Source organism: Lynx canadensis, chromosome A3 (genome assembly GCF_007474595.2).
Source record: "Lynx canadensis isolate LIC74 chromosome A3, mLynCan4.pri.v2, whole genome shotgun sequence".
NCBI classification, from domain to species: domain Eukaryota; kingdom Metazoa; phylum Chordata; class Mammalia; order Carnivora; family Felidae; genus Lynx; species Lynx canadensis.
This window is the reverse complement of record NC_044305.1, coordinates 49,419,594-49,447,573: the sequence shown is the minus strand read 5'-3', so window position 1 is coordinate 49,447,573 and position 27,980 is coordinate 49,419,594. Positions and strand designations below refer to the sequence as shown.

The 27,980-nt window shown below is 48.9% G+C and overlaps 1 protein-coding gene across 4 annotated transcripts in view; it reads left to right on the top strand.

The window, feature by feature from the left end:
- Positions 1-795: 795 nt before the first annotated feature.
- ACSS1 (acyl-CoA synthetase short chain family member 1) overlaps positions 796-27,980 on the top strand; it is a 61,459-nt gene continuing 34,274 nt past the window's right edge. The window contains exons 1-2 of one of the 4 annotated variants that reach the window (XM_030310233.1): positions 796-1,136; positions 11,554-11,650. In XM_030310233.1, the coding sequence (XP_030166093.1) occupies positions 845-1,136; positions 11,554-11,650 (389 nt within the window). In that variant the 5' untranslated portion in view covers positions 796-844. Of the gene's footprint in view, positions 1,137-11,553; positions 11,651-22,580; positions 22,646-27,980 lie in introns of those variants that run through there. The other 3 variants (XM_030310232.1, XM_030310231.1, XM_030310234.1) reach the window with 3 other exon arrangements.

The window sequence follows — 27,980 nt, the reverse complement described above, 5'->3', positions numbered from 1 at the left end:
ACGCTGGAGCAATGGGAGAAACCTTCATGTTTCCAAGGTTAGTAGGCCATTTGCTTCCCTGTTACACTCTCGCTCACCTCCCCTTAGCAGGTGACCTCCGCGAGGGCTGAGGCCGGCAGCTGGCTGATAAGAACATCAGACTCCGGACCAAGGTCCTGGCCCAAGGATCACTAACCAGCCCATTTGGCCCACGGGAGCCACTTGTGTGTGTGTTGGGGGGTGGGGCATGGGCCAGCCTGGCAGGGTGACTGGCTCACTCTCAAGGGTACACAAAGGGATTAATACTTTGACTTCAACCTATGAGATGCTGAAACGACCTAACTTTGGTGGTCCTCGGACCCACCTGCGCGCTTCTCTCCACCAGTCACATTCTGCGCTGGCTCCTTCCTATTGCAGACGGTTCCGGGAGCCACTGCTTGGGAGCCTGCGTTCCCCAACGCAAACAGGTCGCTGTTCTGTTTTGTTTTTTCGTGGCGCAGCTCTCAGATCCTGAAGACCCACAAACTGAAACCAAAACATCCTGGCCTGATGCCAAGAGTCTGGACGGGAGCGAAGAGACGGGAGGGGGGCTGTGGCATCGCAGTCCCGCGAGAGCCGCGGCCCTCCCTTTCGTATGCATGCCCCAGCGCTTCTTCCTCCGCGGACCCCTTCTCAAAGGCCGGAGAAGAAAGGGTGGGACCCGGGCAGGTCCGGGAGAGAGGCAGGTCCCTACAGGACCCGGGCCCCGAGAAGTGGGTGGTGGCCGGAGGGCGGAGACGGGGCGGGGCTCGCGGAGACACCAAAGGGCGCCTCCGGCTCTCCGCCTCAGATCCTGGCTCAAGAGTGCCTCCAGGCGTCGGGCAAGATGGCTGCGCGCGGGTTGGGTCGCAGCTTGGGGAGACTCCTGGGCAGCCTGAGCTGGCGCTCTGGTCAGCCCGTGAGGCCGCTACGCGGGGTGAGCGCCCCCGCCGCAGCCGCAGCGCAGCCCGGCTCATACCAGGCGCAGATCGCACAGGCTGCCCGAGAGCCCGCCGCTTTCTGGGGGCAGCTGGCGCGGGACATGCTCGTCTGGGACACCCCCTATCACACCGTCTGGGATTGTGACTTCAGCAGCGGCAAGATCGGCTGGTTCCTGGGAGGCCAGTTAAACGTGTCTGGTGAGTGGGTTGCCGGGGACCCAGGGCGCCTTTAGCTCACGCGTCTCGAGGGGACGTGACAGAAACTGGCGGGCCCAGCCGTCCCCGGCCCGGCGGGTCAGGCCCCACGGGAGGCCCTTTTTCCAGTCTTCTGCTAGTCGAGCTCTCAACTGTGGCGCCTCGCCATCCCCGCCCCCATCCTACCCAGCCCGGCAGGCTCCAACTGCCACTGCAACCCCGCGCCCCGACTCCACCTTCCCGGCTTCCGCACGCACCTGTGGAGACCTCCGGGCATGAGCTTGAGTCGCCCCAAAGCTGGCCTTGTCCCAGCGCGGCTCCTGTCTCCACTGCCTCCAGAGTGAACTACTTGGTTCCACCGCACTGCGGAGCGCGCGCCTGCGGAGTTGCGGGCGAACTATGTGCCAGGCTGGGGTGTAGGGTTTGGGGCGCAGAGGTGTCCGTCAGGACTTGCCCGCTCCTATCCCTGGGGGAGGCAAAAAACGATAAGTGTCTGACTTGTCACCGCCAGTTGCGGGGCCCAGCGACTTGCCTGGGGAGAAACTACCCATGTAAACAAACATAGGAGTGGAAGGCATTCGGGTAGGAACAAATCCTGAGCCAACAGTAGGAATCGGTTATTTCCTTGCTTCTGGGACTGTGGGTGGGAAGGATGGAATGGGTGTCTCCTAACTGACAGTTTCAGCTGCACCCGGAAGACCCACGACTTGCTTCAGACCTGGTGGTGATTGAGACCCCATTAACCAGTTTGGTATCTGCTGAGATTGAATCCTGTTATAGTTTCATTAAGATTTGGGATTGGGAACACTGTGTTCCCATACCACAAGGGGAGAAGGTCCAGGAACTGGAGGCAGTAGTGGCCAGGCAGGGTAGGCCTGGTGTTGGTCTGCTGGGGCAGGATGGGACTTGCAGGCAGGTGCGGTGGTCAGAGGGGCTGCCTCCTGTCTGGGAATATGGAGTTAGATGGGCTCTGGGAGGTGTTTAAGAAAAGGGCCTTCAGGTCTTCACCGCAGGGCCATGCCAGGGTCTGAACTTGGAGGTTGGATCTGCTGTCTGGCACAGCTCCACCAAGTTTTTCTATTCAGAGCCTCAGTCTCCTCCTGTGCAAACTGGGGGTGATAATGCCCACCTGCTACTCTGGTTGTCAGGACAGAGTGCCAGAAAGTATGGAGCAGTCCAGCATTTATTGGTGATCAATAGGTAGTAATGATTTTAACTTATTACATTCTGAAGTGGTCTTAAAATTATAGGTAGTGCCTGGCAATTATTTTTCCGGCAAAGAAACTTAAGGGAACTTTGGACCATATATGTATTTTTTCATACTGTACATTACTTTGCTGGTTTAATCAAAATGAGTCACTTACTAGCTAAGTGTTTTCTCTAAAATTGAGTCAGCAACAAGTGTCCTTGAACTAAGTGGGAAAAAAAAACCAAACCCTTAGGTTTGCAGAGTTGGTGGAATGTGCCTTTGAAGGGGAGGACAGTGACTTACAGAAGGAAGGTGCATAAAGTGCAGCTCCTTGAGGCTGCTTTTGGACGTGGAAGGCCTGAAGTGGGTGTAAACATTCATGGTTAGCTTGTGCGTACTTGCAGCCTCTTACTCTTTGATAAGAGAGTGAGGATGGACCTTGTGGGGCAGGTACCTAGGGCCTGGTGAACCTCAGTCAGTCACAGCTGGGTGTGGTCAGCAGGAATTCTTCTGCCTCTTTTTCCTTCACTTATTTCTCCTTTATGGCTGCCTAGCCAGCAGCTGAGCTTCAGGAAACTGTTATGGAGAGAGACAGCTTTTTGCAGCTTCCTTCCTCCAGTGTGTATGCCCACCCATTCATCTGCCTGGGATATCTCTGTCCTTTGCCAGTGTCTGTAAATCACAGAGGTGACACTATGGAAGAGGATCAGGCCAGGCCATAGCTGCCCTGAGTACCATCTAGAGAGTTGTGGAAGGGGTGGGGGTGTTTTGGCCTGATCTGTTTGTGTGATAGCACAATGATGGCTTGTTCCAAAGGTGCATTGCTCTCAAAACTGCCATTACCCCTTCAGGGTACTAGCAACTGTACTAGCAGTTCTCAAAGTGTGGTCCCCAGACCAGCAGTATCAGCATCACCTGGGAACTGTTTAGAAACACAAGTTCTCAGACTCCATGCTAGACTGTCAGAATCAGAACCCCAGTGAGTGGGGCCCTGCCATAACAAGCCCTACATGCACATTCAAGGTGGAGAACCACTGACCTATCATCCCCAAACCAGGGCAGATGAAGGCACTTTTGAAATGGGCAGGATTGGGATTAGTGTCCTGGAGATGACTCTGCTGAACGAACAAAAATGGTATATGAGTGATGCAGTACAGTTTAGTGGTCCTGGGTGTGTCTAGAATCACACCTAGGTTTGAGTCCTTACTTTCCCCTTACTGTTCTTCGTATGCATCTCCTCCTCTGTAAAGTACAGATAGTGTATAACCAAACTCTGTTCTAATTACTATTGTTGCATATCCACCACCCCACGTTTACTGGCATAAGGTAGCAACCATTTTATTACTCTTGCAGATTCTGTGGCTCAGGGCTGTGGACAAGGCCTGTTGGGGATGACTTATTTCTGCTCCTGAAGGTTGTCTGGGCTGTTGCATCTGCCTTGTTTCTCAGTCCCAGGTCTGGGGCTTAGGCTGGGATGACTGCAGGCTGGGCTCAGCTGGAACTGTGGCCCAAAGCACCTACACAGGGCTTGTCACAGCATGTTGCTGGGCCCGGGGAATGCTGATGACCAGTGGTCTCAGAGACCAAAGCAGAAACTGCTAGGCTTCTTCTGACCAGGAGGGAACAACCTGGGGACACCTGGGGCCGTGGTTAACAGCAAGTGAGAAGTGAGAGGCCTTGTACCCAATCACTGGCTTGTGTTATTTATTAATGAATCATGGGGAAGCCTGTGACCTTGAATTTGGCCTTCAGCAGTGTTACTGGGAATGACGTTTTCTGTTAAGACCATAGGAGTTTGCATTGGATCAGTCTTGGATAAGCGGGAAGCAGGCTTGGGAAGACATGCTGGTGGCCGACATGGCTCTCAAAGTCCATCCTGGGGCTCTGGGATAGCTAGAGTGTCAGGTGGGGTCATGGTGTCAGAGGACCCCTGAGCAGGGCAGATAGAGTATCCAGGCTTTACTGATTTGCTTCTATTACATTTACATAAAACTGCTTTTCAAGTTTCTGTGGAAAGCCAAGACCTAAAACTGATTCTAAAAAAGATTCTTTTTTTAATTAAGTTTTTTATTTTAATTCCTATATAGTTAACATACAGTGTTATATTAGTTTCAGGTGTACAATCATGCTCATCATGATAAGTGTACTCTTTAATCCCCATCACCTATTTCACCCATCCCCATACCCACTTACCCTCTGATATTTGCAAACGACATAGCCGATAAAGGGTTAGTATCTAAAAAGGATTCTTACCAGTCTTTGAAATTTGGCTCTGTCTTTTGCAGGGCTCAACGGATTAAGGTTTTTGCTCTGTGGCATATAAACTCAGGATGTCAGGAAATTGCAAATGCAGAACTGGAGGGTAATGATGTGTGTTGGTTGCAAAACACACAACTAAATTCTGTTTTCTGAACACCAAATTCTGCATCAGATTTTTAAAAACTTTTTTATTGAACATTTTTTTTTTTTTTTAATTTTTTTTTTTCCAACGTTTATTTATTTTCGGGACAGAGAGAGACGGAGCATGAACGGGGGAGGGGCAGAGAGAGAGGGAGACACAGAATCGGAAACAGGCTCCAGGCTCTGAGCCATCAGCCCAGAGCCCGATGCGGGGCTCGAACTCCCGGACCGCGAGATCGTGACCTGGCTGAAGTCGGACGCTTAACCGACTACGCCATCCAGGCGCCCCTTGAACATTTTTTAAAATGTTTGTTTACTTTTAAGAGAGAGAGACGAGTGCGAGCAGGGGAAAGACAGAGAGAGAGAGAGGGAGACACAGAGTCGGAAGCAGGCTCCAGGCTCTGAGCTGTCAGCACAGAGTCTGATGAGAGACTCGAACCCACGAACTGTGGGATTATGACCTGAGCCGAAGTTGGACGCTTAACTGACTGAACCACCCAGGTGCCCCAATGAATCAGATTTTTTTTTTTTTAATATGAGTTTTCTTACTTTTAAGCAAGGGTGTAGAAAAACTATTTTTAATCCAGAGATTTCTGGATGCTTTTTGGAGCATGAGTTGCAGCTGTGGAAACCATTTTGCTATACTTTTCTCCTCTTTACAATTGCACCTCCCCTAATTCAGAAGACAGACACACTGAGAATGGAAGATGCTGCACTTCTGTGGTCCACTTTTCTGTCAATGGTTAAAGTAACTTTTCTGAAGTCTTTCAAGGAAGTCTAAATGAAAGTCTAACCCCAGGTCTTAGGAGGAATGTCCTCCGGAAGACACTGAATCCTTCCCAGTTGTCAGACGCACAACTTACTTTAAATAGCAGATGCTTCTGGAAAATTGGCAAATATAATTTATGACAGGGAGATTTTCTATTTAAAGAAAACCCATTGTGAATCCCTTTGTGAATATTAACTCCCTCATTTCTTTTGATTAAAAAATTGAATTTCCATATGTGGGTTCACTTAAAGTTGGGGAGGGGGAGGGATGTACTTAAACATCTGATAAGAGTTCTTGAAAATCCCTACATAAGTGTGTGCCATCTTTATAATGGAAATGATAATCCTATTGTAATCTTTTTTAAAAAACACAGCTCAAGGGGCACCTGGGTGGCTCAGTCAGTTAAGCAGCTGGCTTAGGCTCAGGTCATGATCTTATAGCTTGAAGGCTCATGGGTTTGAGCCCTGAGTTGGGCTCTGTGCTGACAGCTCAGAGCCTGGAGCCTGCTTCCAATTCTGTGTGTCTCTCTCTCTGCCTCTCCCCTGCTCGTGCTCCATCTCTCTCTCTCTCTCTCTCAAAAATAAATAAACATTAAAAAAAAGTTAAAAAAAAAAACACAACTCAAAACCCATGAACCACCGGCAGGCTTTGCTTATCTGTTTGCAGAGTAGTGTCAGGCCTGAGTTGTAGATCTGTACTTAGGAACATCTCTTCTCATCTCATCCTCATGACACCAGTGTGAGGTGGTTGGTCTTCCCATTTTACAGATGTGGAAATGAAGGCTGCAACTTAAGCACAGTGATGAACAGTACAGAAACCATGCCAATACCACAGGGCATACATTCTGCCCAGGAGACGAACCACAAATCAATAAGTGAGAAAATCCACACTGGGGTAACTTGCTCAAGATTTTTCTAGCTGCTAAGGAGAGAATTATGATAGCGCCCTTCCACCCCAACCCCGTGATAAATGAATCTTAGGCACATGGTCCCTGTCCTCAGGGACTTGTGACCCAGATGGGGGAGGATTTTGCAGAGTTAGCATTATGTCCCAGAGTGGAGACCACTGGGCAGGTAAGTAAGCATTAAATGGTGTGAGCCATGGAGTGACAGGGAGGGAGAGGTCACTGTGTGCTAGGATATTGGAAAAGGCTTTTAGTAGGAGGTGGTGTTTGAGCTGAGCCTTAAATCGACCTAAGTCCTTCCCCACTTGTTCTTGGAAATGGAATTTTCTTGTCCCACTGCCCAGTTCTTTTGGTAGAAGCTTTGTTTTTAAATGTGGGGAAGGGGGGAGTGCTTGGGTGGCTCAGTTGGCGTTTGACTCTTGATTTTTGCTCAGGTCATGATCGTAGGGGTATGGGATCAAGCCCTATGTTGGACTCCACACTCAGCGTGGAGTCGGCTTAAGATTCTCTCTCTCTCTCTCTCTCTCTCTCTCTCTCTCTCTCTCTCTCCCTCTCCCTCCCTCCCTCCCTCCCTCCCTCCCTTCCTCTCTTTCTCTGCCCCTTCCCCTGCCTCAGATAAAAAAATTAAATGTGAAGAAAGAATTTCCTTTCTTTCACTCCCATCCCCCTTCTTTCTTTTCCTCCCTGCAATGAAGGCAATAGCAGGAACCATACACATGTGTTAAAAGCCAACACATACATGGCATTTTAGGACCACTATCATCTCAGACCCTGAGCTGTGCTTTGTGTATGTGTTTGTGTCATCTGAGCATCATCCAGGGCAGCTGTGGAGGGTGCTTCTCTTGGGGACACAGCAGAACCATCTGACCCCATGCAGGAAACCCTCAAATGGCCTTTAATTCCTACCTTCTCTCTGAATCAGGAGCCATTACCCCCATGATGGATTAGGAAAGCAAGATTTAAATTAGATAAGCAAAGCACTGTCTGTGGTTAGTGAGTGGTTGGACAGGGTCCAGATACCAGAGCATGGGTTTTTCACATGACTCCAGGCTGCCATCCAGCAAAGGTCTGGCCAGATGTCTTACAGAGAGTCTTATTTTTAAAAAAAATTTTAATGTTTATTTATTTTTTAGAGAGAGACACAGAATGTGAGTGGGGGAGGGGAAGAGAGCAGGAGACATAGAATATGAAGCAGGCTCTAGGCTCCGTGCTGTTAGCACAGAGCCTGGTGTGGGGCTTGATCTCATGAACTGTAACATCATGACCTGAGCTGAAGTTGGACACTTAACCGAATGAGCCACCCAGGTGCCCTGAATCTTTAATTACTCCTGTCCCCAAAGGGAAAAGAAAGCCCCCCCCCCCACCCACCCATCCCAAATCTAGAATAGATTGTGTGTAGATGTATGCATTCACATCTATCTGCTGGGGCAGGGTCCTGAACCACCACCACCAGCAGCAGCAGCAGCAGCAGCAAGTGGGATCTTCCTAGAGGTGAAGATGTTCATGCCCACCCAGACCTGCTCGTTCAGAGACTCAGGGTGAGGCCTCACCATCTCTGTGCTAACAAGCCCTCTGGGAGTTCTGGAGGATTCAGAAGTGCTAGTTTAGATTAGAAAGAGACTCTGAGGGATAAGGCCACAAAGACAAGAGGTCTGTTCTTTCCCTAAGGGTGGAGCTAACCTGGTGTCCTTTAGACTCCAGTGTTACCCTCCAGCCTGAGGACTTGAATGGTCTGTCCATCATTCTGAGCTATGGTACTTCTTTGCTCTGTGCTATGGGTTAGACTGCACAGGTACAAATATTGACAGGACATTGGGTCCCAGCCTACAGAGGGGCAGCAAGTGTAAACATCTCAGGAAAAGTTAGAGGGAGGCATGAGGTCCACAGGATGTGAAGTGCTTAGTGAGAGTGGGAACATGTAGGCCAAGACCTGCGCGAGTGTGGGCACCAGGTGAAAGGAAGCAGTGGGGACAATGGGACAGTGTCCCCCAGGCAAGGAGAAACAGCACAAAGGCCCAGAAGCAGGAAGGAGCTCACCAGACTCAACATGGCCAGCAGTGAGAGGTAGATCATGCGCAGCCTTGGCGGATGCTTGTTGAACACTCCCTGTGTGCAGGGAAGGCACGTAGGGGATACTGCACCTGGGGCTCAGTGCTTACCTGCCTGGATTCCTGCCATCCATAAGCCCCAGGAAGATGGGGATACATGGCTGCTCTCACTGGCCACTCATCCACACCCTGGATTCCCAGTGTCCATCCTGTGGCAGATATTTCTCCTCTACTTTTTGCAGCTCTTCCTTTTTGCTTGGTATAAACCAGGTGCAGGATGCCCTGCTGGGGTCTGAGGCTGTGAGGGTCTTGGCTTGAAGCTGGGCCATCACTCATGGGATGAGATGTATATTCTGGTTCCCTGGCTGCTGTGGGAACAAGCAATGCTGGGAGATGAATCCTGGGTGAGGCGTCATGTGTGGTTTGTGGCCTTTTCCACTGTGGCCTTGGGCAGGTCACTAGACCACCCAGAGCACCTGGTAACTGTTTTCTAGGCTACACCTGAGCTCCCCACTTTTCAGGGTGACACAAAGGGTCAAACTCAGAGTGGGAGAAGGTATTTTAGAGCAGGCTTCTTGGTTCGGTGTGCACACATCTCAGGGGGTCTTCTGTGGGGCAGGTTTGGTGTGAGGCTTAGAGTTTGCTCTTATAACTAGCTCCCCTGTGATGCCTGGAACAGCCAGGGGCCAGTGAGCACTCATGTGCACATGGGAGCAGCCCCCTCCTCCCGTTGGACCACCCATCCCCACACAGTGCACAGCTGTAACCCAGTCTGTGGATTCTCAGCTGGGCACTTTCAGGTTTGTTGTGACCTTCCCAGGGTCACTTCTTCCTGATTCATCACTTAAATCCTTCAGGGCCCGGAAGCATGGGTGGAGGGTGGGGTGGTGGGCTGGTGTTGGGGGGTGGGGAAGTGGGGGGTATGAGTGAGAAAGGGTAAGTCCCTCCTGGGGAGGGGGCAGTCACTGCTTTAGTTCCAGAAATCTGTGGTTTTGTGTGAAAACTCTTGATTTCTAAATTTTGGACTAATTGACACCCCCCCACACACACACCCACATACACACACTGAGGTCAGTTTTCTTGTGCAAACCCAGATTTTGCTACCAATCTCCTCAGTTTGACTTCTTTTTGCATTTTCTATCTGCTGTTTTTTTCCTCTCTCTTTTTTTTAATGTTTATTTATTTTTGAGAGCAGGAGAGAGAGAGAGAGAGGGAGAGAGGGAGAGGGGCAGAGAGAGAGGGAGACACAGAATCTGAAGCAGATTCCAGGCTCTGAGCTGTCAGCACAAAGCCTGACGCGGCACTCGAACCGATGAACTGTGAGATCATGACCTGAACCGAAGTTGGACACTTAACCGACTGAGCCACCCAGGCACCCCTCTATCTGCTATTTTTATGGCACTTCTTCTCTTTTGTTTTTCTAGTAATTTAAAGAACTTTCCTGCATCAGTAAGTACTAATAGTATTAATAATTTTTCCAGATGACCTCTATCTTTGTTTATTAAATTTTTTGAGGTATAACTTGTATACCTGTTAGGAGTCAGAAAGTTCAAATGAAAATTTGTTTAATGTTTATTTATTTTTGAAAGGGAGAGGGAGAGAGATAGAGCATGCACACATGCGGGTGCAAGGGAGGGGCAGAAAGAGAGGGAGACAGAGAATCCCAAGCAAGCTCTGTACTGTCAGTGCAGAGCCCCATGTGGGGCTCAAACCCATGAACTGTTGAGATCATGACCTAAGCTGAAATCAAGAGTTAACTGACTGAGCCACCCAGGTAGCCCTGAAATTTTTTTATTATAAGAGTAAATGATAGATAAAATAACCCAAGAAGGAGAAAATGTAATTCAGATGCACATGCAGCTAAAGTATGTAAATATTTTCGTGTGGGTTCACCCTGTCAAGAATTATGGGAATCACATGATCTTTTATGAGCATCGGCTCCCATAACTTTTGTCAGAACAGTTACTTCAGCAAGAAATATTTATTAAAGTCCCTGTAGCTCACTGCATGGTATTATCAGTTGATAACAGTACCTTGCATTCATATAATAGCACTTCAACATTTAGTCTTTGTATTTGATCCCAATTATAGTCTTGTGAGTTAAACATGGTAGATAATGCATATCCCATTTATATGGGATGATTTGGAATTGGAGAAGATAAGTAACTGCACTCAAAAGAAAAAAAAAATATATATATATATATACGCCTGAACACTGGGGTGACCCTGAAGACCAGGTTGGCAGAGGCCTGCTGGCCCCAGAAGCTGTTTGTGGTTTTTGTTTTTCCTGCTAAAGGAGAAGTGAGTAATGAAAATCTGGCTGTGAGGGCTGGTAGGAAAGGGCACCTGCATGAACCAGGCAGATCGAAGCTCACCTTGAAATCAAGAGTACTGAACAGGATGTTAGCAAATGAACCTGATCTTACTAATCTTCAGGTTTACAGTAAATCGTCAGAACTGATTTTCTGTTTTTGCGGGCAGTCATGTGATCTGAGCTTGGGTAACAGAGGGGGCGGGAAGCAGAACCTTCCGGAAAATGAGCATAACATTTCTCCATCATTTCATCACATGGAGTAGAGGCTTGTTTGTAGGGTACTGGCTGGACATCTGAGAAGGGATATTGATCCTTGTCTTGGGTCGCACCTCCAGCAGACTCCAGAGCTTTCTGCATGAACTGTATACTGAATCGGGTGGCTTGTTTGCATTAAGCATTCTTTCCAGCATCTCAGGTTACAGTGCTCAGCCCCAGCTGCATGTTAGAACTACCCAGGGAGCCTTGAAAACCATGGAGCTAATTGGGTCAGGGTCCCTGGGGGTGACCTGGGTGACACCCATGTGTGGCCAGGGTTGGGCCCGCAGAGATGAAGTGCCTGCTTCAGAGTATTCACAAGAGATTGCCCTGCACATGTGAAATCCTATTTGTGTACTGGTAGTTTCATTTTGCAGGCTCTGACAAATCACCTTTCCTGCAAGGAGGTAGAATACTTGCTTTTGAGGATGGTAGGGTCCACCTCAGTGGAGAGTAGCCCAAGCCACAGCAAACCAAACCCTCCCCTTATCCAACTTTAAAAGCACCAAGTGTAACATCCGTAAAACCTGTTTTTGTGCAGTCAACTGCTTGGATCAGCATGTTCGGAAGTCCCCAGAGAGCGTCGCTTTGATCTGGGAGCGGGATGAGCCTGGAACTGAAGTGAGGATCACCTACAGGTATTGTGTATCCCCTGACAGCATCTCAGTGCCCAGCAGGGTCTCCTGGGCCTTTACATCTGTGTCTGTGGTACACACCAGCCCCAAACACTTTTGATGGGCTGTTTATAGGAGCAAGATTGCCCAGCCTGGGGGAGGGCTGCCCTTGTTCACCTCAGCAATACTTGGTGCTGTTAGGTTCCCACAAAAAGAACTGGGTCTTTGGACACAAATATGACAAATGTTCAAGGCATGGGGAGGCTTTTGCCACAGTGCTGTGTGCTTCTGTCTGGTTCTGAGCAGGAGGTCATCTGAGTATCAAGGGGCATGTTTCAGCTTTGGAAATGTTCTCTGGTCCCAGGAAAGTAAACATGAATGCAAACTGAATAAAATACATGCTGGAATTAACAAATGAGTCTAATTAGCATCTTTCTCCCAGTGCTCTGAGAGTGGCACCATAAATAAGATCAAGCCATTTCAAGAGGGGTCCTCCCGACATCTTTAGATAAGTAGTGTTCCACACGTTCCATGTGTCAAGCACCTTTCGGGATGTTGTGTGCATGTTGAGGGTTTGAAGGAACCCTGTGTCCAGGAATAGTAACCTGGCTTCCTAAAGCACTGCCTCCTTCTGGAACTGCCTCGCTCAGGGATCTCTGTGGTCAGTCACTGCAGGGCATTGGTTTCCCCTTCCAAGGGGTAAGCCTCCCTCTGCTTAAGCCTAAAGTTACCTTTACAATGCTATCTCAGACCCACTGTGAATCTAAGTCATATGACCTTTATCACTATGCACCCTTCACCATCAACTAGTGATCACTCTCCTTGTGGGCAGCTTGTGGCTTTTCTCGTCCAATCATTCAACAAGTTTCACTGAGTGCCATTGTATCTGTCAGGACAGGCTGGGGTATATTGTAGTAACAAACAGTCCCCAAATACATGGTAGCATGTGGCTGGATGGCCACTTTAGACTGAATAGTCTGAGAAGGTGACATTGGAGCTGAGGTCTTGTTGCCAAGAAGGAGTAGCCAAGATTGGGGGGAGAATTCTTAGGCCCACCCGGGACTCTTAATAAGCACAGGTGTCCAGGAAACACCTGTGGCTGGGGCAGTAGGAGCGAGGGGGGCATGGTAGAAGGAGTGTTCAGGGAAGGAGGGGGCCTGAGAGAGGGAATAACTCCCCTGCCACTTCGGTGACTTGGGGACTACTGGGCACCCCTAGTTTTCTGTTTGTTTCTCAGACTCAGGTTTTATCACAGACCAAATTCATCAAACCTGGTAAGAGTGTACTCATTGACTTTTGGGTGCAGCAAAGTGATGTTTGTTAATCTGCTGCAGCTCCTGGTGGGCACCACCTTACCATCCCCCAACCTCAACAACCCTCGGCTGTCCCGGCTTTTACCAGTGCCTGCATTGTTTGCTGACCTGTCTCTCCATGAGCCTGTACAGATAAACCTCTTGCCTCCATGCAGCCCACCAGCCAGCAGCATTGCCCCCTGGGAGCCTTGGGCCCCATGCTGACAACTGAGGCAGAGCCCCAGGCCCCTATGCACACTTGAGTTTGAGGAACACTGCTCTAACAAAGAAACTGGCTTCACTGTTCATTACTATTATTGGCCCAGCTTGATTAATGTGTAATTCTTTAGTAAAAGATTAAGACTGTGGGTGGGGGTAGAAGGGCTTACCAACTGGTTGTTGGAGATAAGCTGGCCCAGTGATGAACCGTTTTCCCTTTGTCACTGCCTCAGGTGTGCCTGGACTCCAAGGATACCCCCTTAACTGGACACCCCCCATCCACACTGAGTTAATGGTCAGCAGTGTTAAGTGATCCGAGAGCTGGGCTTGGTCTGGCCTGCTGAGATGTGTGGTTAAATGTAAGCCATGGGGGAATTTTCAGGACTGCAGCCAGTGTGTTAAATCTCAGTTCAGTTGCACCAAAGCAGTCCCAGGCAAGGGACATGCTTATGAGTACAGGCAAAGTATTTATTATTCTCTTTCTAAAAGTAAGCAGACTTAGCTTGAAATGGTTTTATAAACCTTATCTGGACTTAGTACCAGATGACTGTTTCTAGTTGCTGTTTGAGTAAGTGTGTGTTTGAGTAAGTGTTTGAGTAAGTGTGTGTACAGGTTGTTTATAATTCCAGCTAGTTTTTGAGAGATATGGGTTAATTATTCTCCTGGTCATTTTAGGTTTTTGACATGAGGTTTTCTTTCTCCCTGTTCAGAGGAAAGCCACCTAGACATTGGTGCTGGATGTCCTGCCAGCATATAAACTGCCACTAAAATAAAGTGCTCTCCTGCCCAGTGTCTCATGCAGTGGCAGCCAAGGTGACTTTGTCGGCATGAAGACCAAGTTCCAGACTTGGAGCCCTAGCTCTTTCAAGAAACTCTGTGGGGCTGGGGTTCTCAGAGGCTGTGTGCTGGGGACCACACCCACCTTGTCTGTTTGGAAGTTGTGGGTGGCCACTCCAAACTCTTCCCCCACTGTGACCTCAGACACAGAAGGTAGCAGGTTGATGAGTCCAGGACTCACCCCTGGGACAAGCACTGTGGCCTTTGCTCTGGACATGGAGGAATTTGCAATCTGCCATTCTGAAGCTGCCTCCTACTGGCTGGGTGATCTTGTGAAGCTCTGTAATCTCCCATCTGTAGGATGGGTTAATTGTGATAACCAAAGTGATTGTAGGCATGGGGAAGTGACAAAATGTGTTGGAGGTTAAAGTAGTACTTATTAAATGAACATGGTGATGATTATGGTAGCCGCTACTATTTATCAAGTACTTCCTGGGTTCCAGAACTGTTTTAAGCATTGTAGCTAAGTTATTTTGTTTAAGTACCACCGCCTGATTACATAGGAATTATTATTGTCCTTATTGTTACTTCTAACATTTTATTATGGAAAATTTCATAATTTGAAATTTTTCAAGCAGTGCACCTACTGTCTCCCTACCACCTAGATTCTACCCTTAACATTTTACAATGCTTGTTTTTATCACATGTGATTTATATATCCATCCCTCCATGGGTCAGTCCATCTTATTTTTTGGATACATTTCATAGTAAGTTGAAGACATTAACATACGTCCCCTGAGCAATTTGATGGCATGATATTAACTACAGTTAATTGTGTGTTTATTTTCTATTTTTTGCTGTGAGGTTTATATACAACAAAATGCACAAGTGTGTGTTTGCTGAGTTTTGATCAATGTATATACCTGTATAACCCAAACCCCTATGAGATACATAACAAGGAGCACTGTCCCAGAGGATTCCCATGGCCTTTCTCAGTCACCATCCCTACCCTCCTGAAGCAACCGCTGTTCTGATTTTTTTTCCCAAATAGGTTGTCAAAGCTTTATCTTACAGATAAGGAGGAGACTCAGAGAGAGGAGTTGATCTGTCCTGGGGCAGCAAGGTCAGAGTGGTGAAGCCATGTCCCATCCATCACCTACCTCAGCCATGATCAGCAGTCTCACTGGGGCCTGATGATGGAGTCTCTCAAATGGGCTGATGCGGAGCCTCTGCCTGGGGTTTAGCTCACAGGGAATGGTCACTAACTTGTCTCATTCCTTGGGAGCCCAGAATCTCTCCCTTCTGTGACTGCTAAAGTTTTTTGAGGAAGCATGTTCCTGGAGAATCATTGTAGAGCTTGTAATGGGCACAAGTGACACCTCCACCCTGCTTACCAGAATCTCCACTATTCATCACATGTCTGGGCAGACACACACGTGGTACACTTACACACGTACATTTTGAGTGTGCTTATTCTCCAGGTGCGTTTCTACAACCTGCTTTCTCTTTGTGCTTGGGATCTGTCCTGGAACGTTCTCTTGGGTGGCAGGTAGGGTCCTGCCACCTGTTCTGGGAGCTGTGCCCAGAGTTGCCTGTGTGTGGACTCTGCTATTCTGAATACTGGCACATATTTGTAATCTCACCTCCCTCGGGTGGGGAAGGCCTGGCAGGATTGGCTTTGGGAATCTTGGGGAGGCCCTGTGTCCTCGCCTGCCCAATCAGTTCCTTCCCTCTGCGACACCAGCTGGCACCGGTTCCAAGGCGTACCCTGCCAGATTGACCAGGAAGCTGCAGGAATGTGCTCAGCAGTGCAGGTGGGCCCTGGGATGGCAATGGGGCTCTGGGAGGAGGCGAGATAATCAGCATGGTTCTGTTGAGCTCCCTTCTTTAGAGGTGTGACACTTTTTTCCCGCAGGGAAGTGAGGGAGCAGGAATGCTTTGCTTGGCAGGGATCAGCCTGGGATGGTCTGTGCACATCTCCCAGAGAAGAAGGCAGACTGTGACTTTAGTCTGGAGCCAGAGCCAGAGGGCTGCCCCAGCCCACCTTCTAGCCTGCCTCTCTGCCCAGAGAGATGTGTTCAGAGCCAGTTGGAGGAAGCTGTTCTATCCTAGTGAACCAGCAGACTTCAGACCCTGGGCCCCTTCTGCATCCCCTGAGGCTGGGCCTGTGGGCTTGAGGCCTCCGAGGGCAGGGACTTCAGAGGCCAGCTGGGGCACAGATAAGCTGGGTGGCTCCTTGAGGCTGTATAGCCAAATAGCACTCTAGGCACTGCCCCTTTCAACTGTCCACGTGTCCTTTTCTAGCATAGTGCCTTTTTAGAAGATTGTCCTTCACCTGTAGTTCAAGTGACAGATTCTAGAGGTCCCTGGGGATGAGGATGTGGAGAAAAACAAACTCCTCAGGAAGTTGGTGGTGAGGTAGATTATGAGGCTTCAAGATTACTGTCTGCCTGGAGCCTGGAAGTCTGGACTAGGGATTTCTGAAGCTGGGGATGGACGAGGGCATAGAGTGGAGCAAAGTGAGGTCCTGTGGCTGGTCCCAGACTGTGGGGTATACGTGGGTGCCCTGAAACAGAGGTGACAGCAGGATGTGGGTGTCTTACGTAGAGTATTTACCAAGGCTTAGCTCATCTTTTGTCTGAGTTCTCCAAAAAGAGGTCTGAACTTGAACTCGAGCCCAGAGCTTAAGAATTTTAGCCCTGGCCAGTTCTGTGACCTTGAAGCCTGTCACTCTGGGCCTCAGTGGGCCCAGCTATAAAATGAGGGACCAGATAAGACCTGCACTATTCCAACACTGGCAGGTGTGGTTCAGTGTGGTGGTCACGACCAACATAGTTCAATAGAGCTGGACGTCCACAGGCTTCACCAAAAAGGGTAGGTGTTGTCTTGGGTGTGCCCACAACATGAACTGAGTATAGTTTTCACTGTGGGTCAGGGCCCTGGAAGGGGTGATTTCTATGGCTGTTCCATCTTCTTACTGGTAGCAGGTGTACACAGTGAGGAACCCCTGTCCAGAGGAGTGAAGGGGATGTCAGGCCTCCTTCTACCCTGCCTGCCTCAGAACCCCTGGATGGACACTGAGGAGACGGCTTTCTTCCCAGACATGGTGGGCAGACACTGGTTGTTATTGAGACTACACAGCCTTGTGCCTAATGTGGAGGGCCCACAGAGAATACAAGATGGGGCCCACAGGGAATACTCTTTCTGGGGCAGCTAGACCAACACACATAGAGCTGTGGGGCAGGTCTGCAGTTTGGAGGCACCTCCTGCACAGGCTTCTTTGTTTCCTTGGCCCTGTTTGTGACAGAAAGGAGGGTCCCCCTGGATTCCAGCAGTAGGAAGTAGGACTCCAGCATGGACACCAGGTTGGAGAAGGCTTTGGGGAAGTTCTGAGGAGGGCTGGGTTTTGAGAGGCACAAGAGGGGGCAGTGTGATGATGAAGACAGAGAAACAATGGCAGGTGAGGGCACTGTAGGGTGAAGTGGCCAGGGAGGGTGGAGGTGGATGGACCCTGTGCTCCGTGCCTGCTCTGTCCTCTGGCTGTGTATGACCTTGAGCAAGTCATTCTACCATTCTGACCCTCTGTCTCCTCATCTGCAAAATGGAAACATCCTTCTCCTCTGCTGGGTGTCTGAGTGTGGAGCATGGGGAACAAAAGCCCAGAACAGTGTCTGGGATGATGAGGATTTCAGATTTGATGATGGAAAGGCATGGAGTGGCCCTGTGGGGTGGCGTTTTCAGAGTGAGGACTTCACCTCGGGAGAACAATCTCTAGTCAGCTAAAAGGCAGCCCCTTCTCCTTCTTGTGGGCCCAACCTTTGCTGCTTGCTCTTCTCCTTGCCCCCAAATTAATTACTTAAATGAGCAAACTCCTTTGTTAAAATATTAGGGCAGTTGAAGGGGAGGATCCTTAATGGGCATAATGAGGTTGATGGGTTAGGTGCTTTGGGGTAAAACAGCCCTGTGATTAGTGAAGTTTCCCATGGCACGGGCCATCTGTCACACAGAGCAAAGTCAGTTTGCTCAGTGGGCTCCCCTGGATATGGGGAGGAGAGGCCAGAGGCCCTGGGCTCATGTGCTGTGTCCTGGCTTCCCTGACTAAGAGGAGGGAGGTGCCCTGGGCACACTCTTTCTCCTGCTGACCTCTGAGTAACTCTGATTGCAAAACTTGGTCGGGAATCCACATGCTGACTGCCAGGATCTGGTAGAAACCCTGGGTCACTTGGATTGTGTACTTATCTTTCCTTAAGACTTTGGCTCCAGATGTTGAAACTGAGAAGGGTTTTGAATCTTTCTATACATGATCACTTATTGTTCTTGTTCTTCTTTTGAACCAGCTAAGTCTCTTGGAATTTCATATTTTAGAATGCCAAATCTTGGGACTACAGCAGGAATATTGTACCCTGAGAGTGTCTATCTTCATGGCTAGGGAAACCTCCTTGATGGGGACCCTTCTGAGAATTCTCTGGGGCAAACAGTGGCAGAGGTTTACTTCTGGGAGCACACTTAAGCAAATGCCTCCCTTGGAGCTGGATTCCTCTTCTGCATGCAGGGACTATTGGGGGATGGTTGGGTTGTGGGAGGTGGAGGGGCACAACCTGGTGAGGGCATGGTGCAGGCCCTGGAGTGGGAGTGGACGGGGGAGCACACACCTGAAGGGTGGGGGGGAGTCAAGCTCTGGGGTGGGAAAGGGGCTTGATGCATGTTCCTGAGGAGTGGGGACAGTTTGGGGAGGCGTCTTCTAAGACTAGGTGTTGTCGTTTCAGACTTTTTTCCTTTCTGCTTCTGGAGGCTCAAGACAGTGGGATGAGCCTGACTTACAGCTTCACTGTGGGTGGCCGTGTGGTGTCACATGGCCCTTCCCCATGTTGGTTTTCATCAGGGCAGCACCGTGGGCACAGAGGGCAGTGGGTGAACCTCCTCACCTGTTCAGAAGTGCACATCGAGGGGGCTGCATCTTCATTTCTGCCCCCTCTCCCTCCCAGTGCCCATTTCTTCTCATGCTAGGTGGATACAGAAGGAAGGGGTCACAATGAGGTTAGACATACTGTCCAATGTAGAGTTGAAAATCGATGCGCAGCTAGAAGGGAGTGGGCCCCTGGCTGGCTGGGCCCCTGGGGAGGGTGACGAAGCATGGCCCTCACTGCTGGGGGGCACATATGGCACTGCACTTGGCCCAGTCCCCAGCGGTGTGGCCCCTGCAGTGCTGGCTTCTGGGCACCCAGTCTGGGGCAGGGCTGAGAAGAGGGCAAAGTGGGTAGGTGGCATGTGGGTGTGCCCTGGGGGGTCCCTTCCCATGCTCAGCCCAGTGTCCAGTCTCCAGTGCCTGCCAGGCTGGATCCTTCTGTCCATGGCCTGCTTGGAACAAAGGGCACCAAGAACAACTCCTGGGAATATTCCTGGTGACTGGGAATGGGGTGTCCAGGCCTCCATCCTCCAAAAGTCACGTCTGACCCTGCTGTCTGGGGGTAGCCCCTGGCTGATTGGACAGGAGTTCACACTGATGATCTTAGCTCACATTCATGGTCATCCTTGGTTTTAAAGTCCAGGACCTGAGGTCCCAGTGAGCTTCCAGGATCCTCAAGCTTACCCACCTGGAAAGGTCAGAAATGGGGTTTGAGTTCAGCTTTGTCTGGCTCTAGCTGACGTACTGAGGAATCTGAGTCTTCTTTCTCCATCCTGAGAGAGGAGGTGACAGTGTAAAGGGGCCTCTGGCTGCTCTGCTATACTAACTTGGTGACAGGCTGGACTCCTGGTGGTTCCTGGTGGTTCCTGGTGGTATGTGCAGAGAGGGTGAGCTCTGCTGATAATAGCCTTTTACTGACCAGGACCCTGTGTTCCCAGCATCTGCCCGCACCCCCTGCTTAAGCACACGTTCATTAAGTGCTAACATCAGCTGGCGATGAGGAGGCTTGTCAGTGCCAGCATGCTCTGGGTGGCCTTGAAGAGGGACAAGGGTCAGCTACAGAAGAAGGCGGGGCTGAGGGCTGTGGAGTCCTGCCGTGACTGTGGGACAGTGAGGGGCAGGAAGCAAAGCGTGTGAGGGGTGCTCTGGGCCTTGGAACACCTTAGAGGCAAGGGTGGGGGATGCCATGGGTGCCGGGGGAGGGGTGACAGAGTGACAGATGGGTGCTGTCAGAACAGGGGCTGCCTGGCCTGGCACTCTCTTACCCTTCACTCTTTGTCCTGGGCCTCCCGTGGCTGTCTTGGACCTATTCTTCCTCCTGGCCCTGCCCAAGACTGTCTTGCACCTCATCTGAATGTGGTAACAGCAGTGGGTCAGGTTTGAATGAGAGGCTTGACAATTTTCCATCAACAAATCCATGTAAACTTCCTCTGAGAGGGCTGGAGTGAGGTTTCTGAGCCTTTGGCAGATAAGGTGACTCATTTGGGCCAGCATATCCTCATTCTCCCTGCTGGTTTTGTTTGGATGAAGTCTTGGGGACACAAGCTTTGACTGAGTTAATGTGGCAACAAGGACATGGAATTTGGAAGAGGGCATGTAGGGTCCTATCAGATGCAGACATCTTCAGAAATTCCGTGTGGTCTCCACACCTCAGTGATGTGTCATTCTGGTATCATCTAAAGCAGTGATTTCCAGCTCAGGGTGTGCCTGACTCCCCTGAGGAGGTTTCCAACAATAAAGACCCAGCCCTGCTTGGGCCCTGCCGAGTCAGGATCTCCTGGGGGTGCCTGGGAACTTTATTTGAAAATACATCTCTGGTTATACAGCTGCTGGCACCCATCATAGGGAACATATCTGTTAGGATTCAGCTGTAGAAAAGGGAAGCCAGTGCCACTCTTTTAAGCAGAGAGGGAGCTTACACAGAGTGCTTACAAAGCCTTTGGGTTGACTCTAGGCCTCACCCTCTGGCACAATCAGAATGGACTCAGGAGACCCCGCAGGCACTGCTGAGTGCTCAAAACACACCACTGTGGCTCTGGTCCGGGGCCAGGAAACCACCATTTTGATGACTCAACTGCTCAGTTTTCTCTTGACATCTTTGTAGCTAGTGGAATCTCTCCAGGAAAACCCCAGCATCTCCCAAACTGCAGCAAAACAGCAGCCCACACTGCAATTGCTCCCCATGTGCAGCTACCAGGTGCAGCCTGAGTCCTACACAGAATTCCAGATGAGAGGTGTCTGAGGTGGCAGGTGCGTCCTGAGGAGGCTGGAACAGATGCCGAGTGAGAGAAAGGCATGGTGACTGCAGGCAGGTCTAGTCCAGCATGGGTTTTTGGACCCTGATTCTGTTCGATTCCTGTGCAGTTGAATGTAACAGTATGAGGACCGGGCCTATAACCGCCCAGATCCCAGGCCACTCAGGTGGGGCCTGGTGGTCCTTCCTCCTGGTGCAGGTGAACAAACCCTCTGAGTCACTCCTGTGTGTGCCACAGCAGTTCAAGGTCTGCTCTAATAGGTTCTGATCTTAACCCTGTCACTCACTTAATCCTTTCACCAAGGTAGGCCTGGCTAGATATGGATTCATTGCAGGATAGGCCATTTTCCAAAAGGGCAGTCTTCTATCCTCACATTATAAACCTGTTAGTTTTCTGGGCTTTATGACTAAACTGTGGGACAGTTTTCCAGTCTAGTGTTCTACTTGAGGAGGTCTTTGGCATGTTACCAGCTGGTGCAAATGGGGGCACTTTTGTGGGCCTCCAAAAGGGTGCCCCTCAGAAGGGGTGTGCAGCCAGCATCCTGGGGCAGGTGCCTTTGAACAGGGCTGAGCTGAGCAGCCATCTGCAGGGGCCCTGGTGACAGGGTTGCTGTGGAGTATATGTGCACAGTAGGGGGAAAGCCTCAGAAAGCCCAATTTCTCAGCTTACACAGAATGCAGTGCCTTAAACTCAGGGTCAGAGAGACTGTGGCCTGAAAAAGGAGCTGGCTTGAGTGGAAAAAAGAGTGTGCATTTTGCTCCTCCCTTTCCTTCCAAATGAATATTTAAATTTCTATTAGCAATTATTTGCTTATTATTAAATGCATGATTATTAATGAGTTAAATAAGCAAACAACAATTACTGTTTTTATGAAAGAAACAGTTGAAGTAACCTTTACGGACAGCCTCCATGGGGGTCACAGGCAGCTTTTGGGGTGTTGAGGGCTCATGAGGTGAGTTCTGGTGTCACAGGGGCTCCCCCTCCTGGCCCCTTGCTCAGTTGGTCAGTAAATCGTGTTGGTAGCTGGAAATCTTTCATGGGGGGAATATTCACACCACAATAATTGGCAAATGCTATTATAAATCAGGGCTTCCCCCCACCCCACCGAGATAATTTGTTATTAAACATTTGGCAGCACAATAGTATGTTTCATGGACCCCTTATTCTTTTTTTTTTAATGTTCATTTATTTTTTGAGAGAGACAAAGACAGAGAGACAGAGCATGAGATCATGACCTGAGCTGAAGTTGGTGTCCCAGACCCCCTGTTCTTTTTAGCAGTTTCTCCAAGCTGCTACCAAGAGGCCGGAAAGGCACCCTGGACCTGAGGCAGTCGTACCAAATTCTTGCAGCCTCCAGATTGCCACCGGTGCGGCTGTGTCTTCTTGCGTACTTTACTCTGCATGCTAACTTGGAATGTTCTGCGGACTCACAGGAATGCCTGGAAATAGAGGAACCCCTGGGTCCTGTCTGGTCTGGAAGTGTCGGCGTGAACTCTGCTGCCCTGTGTCCTGTTGCCCTTGCTGTCCAGGCAGCAATGTGGAAAGAGCTGCCATACCACACGTGGGACATGTGAGCCTGGAGTGGGACCTGAAAAACATCCTGTGGCTTTTGTTCTTTTTAAACCAGGGAAAAGGGAATGTTTTTAGAAAGTTAAAACTTCATTCTGTTCCAGATTCCACCAGGGAAAAGAAATACTTCTGTTACTTTCCCTGGGAGTAAACATGCCTGGCCGGCCAGTGGGTGAATGTCCTGCCAGGGCGCCAGCTGTTTTCTGGGCTGGTGGCCAGGACTGGAGTCCACCAGCGCAGTCTTGACCGGGGCCGCTAGCCTGGCATCCGGCTCCCTCAGTTTTGTGAACTAGGCTTTGGGTCTGGAAAGGAAAGAACTCCTTTTCCGGAGACAAGACTTGGCTGGAAGCCAAGCATTGAGGTCTGAGGGGAAATCAGGCGTTAATTAGGACAGAGATTTTTTTCAAGTGTGACTGTTACCTCCATTCCACAGGGGTTTGTCTAGAGGCCGACTGCATGTCAGGTTGTGTCAGAGCAGGAGAGAAAGACTTACGGTGAATGCTTCAACCCAGATATGCCTAGCAAGGAATACCCTTGGGCAGGTGGTCCTGAATGCAGAGCCAAACACAGAATCATGAAGGAAAAGTACACCCCACCCCCATCCCCATCCTCTCTCTTGTTCTCCTCTATCCTAATTACAAGAAAGCCTCCATGTAACTACAGTGAGCTGGCTTTGAACACTGCTCTTATTAATTTTCCTTTTGAACAAGGTCAGCCTCAAGTTTAGGGTTTTTAGTTTATTCTTAAAAATAATTTATGTTAAAAAATAAACTACCCTCCCCCAAATGTTACATAAATAACAATAGAGTTGGCAGATAGCAGAAATTATGAAATTTAGGAAGCTTTGCCATGGAAAACAAGCTGTCCTGATGCTGAAGGCTATGGTGGGGTGGGGGGAAACTGCTTAAGAGCAGGACCCTCGGAACCACGCCAGGTTCAAATCCAGCCCTGACCCCTTCAGGAAGTCAGTTAAGTTCTGTTTGCTTCAGCTTTTTTATCCAAGAGATGGAAGGGGGGTGGTGGTGATGGCAGCTCATACCCATGAGCTGTTGTGAGGGGTAAATGGGTGTGTGCAGTCAGAGCAGTCCTAGGCACTGGACATTCACTGAATAGCTGTTACTGTTGTTCCATGGGAAGAAAATGTGAATGGGGGGATCGATAGGCAGGAGGGAGGTATCCTGGATGCCAACATATGGGGGTTGGGGAGTGAACTAGAAGGTAGTCATGGTTGGCCTCAAGAGGAGGTTCCTTGTATTCACAATAGGGGACAGGTGTTGCTGGAGAAGGTGGGGCAGCTAGTGGAGATGGTGAGACACAGTCGGTGACAGACAGGTGGGGTGCTCAGAGCATGGCACCTCCAGCCTCTCAGAACCAAGGCCAAGGGCTGAGTGCCTGTGACCTGCAGGACATAGGCAGTTCCAACTGTGCATGACACATGCTTCTCAAATCCACTGACCCCCTCAAGGTGAAGCCTTCCTGTTGCCACCTGCTGTGAGGGTACAGAACAGGTGGGCTATGCAGATGAGGGCTTCAACACAAGGCATTGAAATATCCTTGAGTCTCTTTCATCCTGAGCTAATGACACCATGACTGACACAAAACCAAACTGGGATTTTTATTCTTTCTCCTGAGAAGAAGCATGGGGGTACCCACTTCTATTAAGGAATCACTGATTTACACGGAGTTTCTTTTTCTGCCGTAATTATAGCTACTGTTTATAGAATGCCTTTAAATGTGCATGGGACTTCATATTTTGGTCCTTCTCTTCATCTTTTGGGGCTGCTGTAACAAAACACCACATCCTGGGTGTCTTATAAACAACAGAAACTTATTTCTCACAGTGTGGAGCCTGGAAGTCCAAGATCAAGGCACCAGCATGGTTGCATTCTGCAGAGGGCCCTCTTCCTGGGTGATAGCCATTGTCCTCTCACATTGTTCCTGTGGGAAAGGGCAAGGGAGCTCTGTGGGATCTCTTCTGTGAGAGCATTGACCCCACTCCTGAGGGCACCCTCATGATCCAATCACCTCATGACCCCATGCCCCAGCTCGTAAACCGTCATCTTTGGGGTTAGGATTTCCATGTATGAATCTGGGGACACACACATCAGACCACAGCAGTCCTCACAGATACCTTGGTAATGAGTCCTGTTATTAGGCTGTTGTCTAGATGAGACAGTCAAGGCCCCAAGTGTATAGGGAGCTGGGGTGGGAACCCGTTTCTGATCAGATGTAGTTTGACTTCTGATGAGACACTGTCCTGAGATATTAGCTCCCCAAATCCAGTACTTTCCAGAAACTACAGCATAGCCTAGAGAAAAATACACTTGTTTGCCAAACACTTGTTTCTGTAGAAAACATGCAGCTGTAGTGACCCCAGGTTCACTGGTTGACCTAGTGTTACCAGTGGCAATTCAGCTATTATTTCTTGAAAACCCTGTGTCTGGGGCCTTCCTTGGCAAATAGCAGCTTCAACAATTTTTCATCTTTAAGTGTGGCTACTGTTTTATATTCCACTGCAGCTTTTCTTTGCTAAAGGTCATGGTCATGAAAACAAATGATTATGTATAAGAAATATCAATCTTGGTTTATGAACGTATTTAGCCCATTTCCTGGGTGTCTATTCTCCCAGTGGTAGTGAGTGGCAGAGTGACCAAATTTTATCACCATTAAATCAGATTTAGCGGCTATAGTAGGGGTCTGCGCAGAGGAAGGAGTTTGTTCCTAGAGCTGGTTCTGAGATTCATGAGCCATCTCCATGCCCCATCTGGCCCTCCAGGCAAACCCTGTATGAGGAAGGGATCCTCATGCTTTCTTCTCATTCCTTTTCTTCTCTTACTATCCCATCTTCCTGAAATGGCTTGCTGAAGAGAATATCGAACTGCAGAGAAGCAAGATGAATGTTCTTTCAAGTTCTGCATCTAGACCCTGGAGTTGGCCCCTCCTCTGTCAGCACCAGGCTTGCTGGGGAGCAGGGACTATGAAGTACTTTGTGTCTGTCACAAGCCTTACATTCACAATATTGACATAATTGCCTGGGTTTATTTCCCTTATTGGCATAAGAAAATGAAGAGAAAAGTAGCTGTGAGTAGTTTATCAGTGGGAGTAGTCCTTCCCATTTGCTGTCAAAGGGATAGGACATCCTGCCAGTGTGACACTGATGTGATGGCCAGCCTCACCTTTTCTAGCACAGAGAGACAGAAGGCGTCTGCAGAGTGGACAGGTGCTCATGATAAGACCACAGGCCCAAGTTGTCCTACATATGCCAGAGTTCTCATCATTTCTCACTTATCTGCTGTTCTTACTGATTCAACAAACATTTATTGAGCGCCTTCTATGAACTAGGCTCAGTTCTAGGCACGGGGAAGAAGGCAATATCCCCTAAATCCTTACCCAAGTAGAGCTTGTACTTAGTGGGGCAGATGGACAATGAAGGTGGTAAGTATCTATTTAATGAACACTAAGAGCCAGAGTAATTATAGGAAGTGAGCAAATCATGCATTCCTAATTTGTTTATTTCTTAAATACAAGATGCACACACACACACACAGCTTTTCTTACTTCCCTGGATTGGGAAATGGCTAGGAGGGAAAGATACTTTCAAATAGTAGCCATGAAAAAACAGCTTTAATTAGAATATAGATAAATAAATAAATATCAGTGTATTTCTTCCTTGGTTTCCTCTGAACTCTGTTTCCAGCTGTGTCCTGTTTTGGACTGAGTTGGGCCAGGGAGCCTTTATCCCTGCTGACAAGTGTCATGTTGTTTACAAATACTTGAGGCCAGATTATGTCTTTAGCATTATATAAACAATATTCTCTGCTGCTGTTTAACAGTTGGCTATAGAATGTCTCCTCCCATTTCCCAAGGTCAGTCAGCGTTTTGCTGGTAGTAAGCACCATGAAAACCATGCCAAATTTATGTATTTGTGCACATTATTTCCATATGTCCACATTGAAGGTTTGGCCTTGAGGAGTCTACATTGCAGATAAACTTAGATATCTTGCTCAGTACCTGACAAACAAATGTTACTTTTCCCTTTGCACTTGAAAATATAACTAACTCACTTCAGTGAGATCATTTCTCAGAAAGCTGTATGTTGCCGTCCCTTGGAAAGACCCTGTAGGCACAAGGAAGCCAGTATTTCCTGCAGTGACATCCCAAAGCACCAGCCTCTGAGTGGCTGCTTTATCTTTTTGGTACAGAAATAGTAGCATTTTAGTTTGTGGGAGTCTTTGAGAAGTCACAAATGTCCAAGAACATGCTTTTGAACAGGTTTTGAGTACGTAGAATGACAGGATCACTCAAATGACATTGATTTTTCAATGATTTGAAGACCCAGGTTTGCTGATCATATTTTCCAATGGTACAAGTGTGGAGGAAATTAATGTGCTCTTAATTTATATTATTAAATGTAGAGTTGAATTTAAGGGTCTGGGTACCCATATTCTTTACTGAACAGACACTATGGGAATGTAGGGGTCCATTTGGTAACCTGGAGGTATATCTACAGAGAGTAAGTGGGGTCATGGATGGCTGAATAAAAGAACTGGGAGAAGAAAGGCTTCTTGGGGTGAGGGTATTGAAGAATTTGAAGGGGTGTTATTGAATGACAAATTAGATTTATTCTGGGTAGCTTTAAAGGGCTGAGCCAAGACTGATGGTTGGAATTTGAATGGCTACAAAACTTAGTCCAATTTTAGGAAGACTCTTTCTCTACTAAAATGACAAAGCAAGAAGCAGCCTGGTGAGATGGTGACCTCCAGCAGTATGATACTGAAACAGAGGCTGGGCCACTGTGGGCAACAGTATGGCAATGAGATTTCTGGACCCCAGGGAGGCTGTACCATCTGACCTTCAAGGAGCCCTTTGATTTTGAGGTTTATGGCTTTGGCAGAGTGCATAGGAAGGGGAGTGTGCTTGGAGATTTACCCAGATCAAATTCTTTATTAGAAACTGCTCCTTCTGATGCAGAAGCAAGAGTATGGGACCCACTGGATGCAGCTCTGGGTCCAGCACATGTTGATACCCCTTGATCCTCCAGGGAACATGTAGGTTGCCTCAGCTTGGTCTTCAGACCTCCTCCAGGGCCATAGCTCAACTGCCCTACAACAGCCAGGTGACTCTTGCCCCTGTAGGGAAAATCCACCGTTCCTTTCCTCTTTGCTGCCTTGCTCCTCCTCACCACAGACAACTTTTCCAGAAAGTTCTCCCTGCTGCTCTCAGCGACTGTAGCATGAAGTTGAGGTGATAAATGCCCTTCACACTGTCATGCATGTGTCTGCATTTCTCTAGTCAGAGCTGTGGTCCTGGAGGATACTTTCTCTCTAACCCTGTGG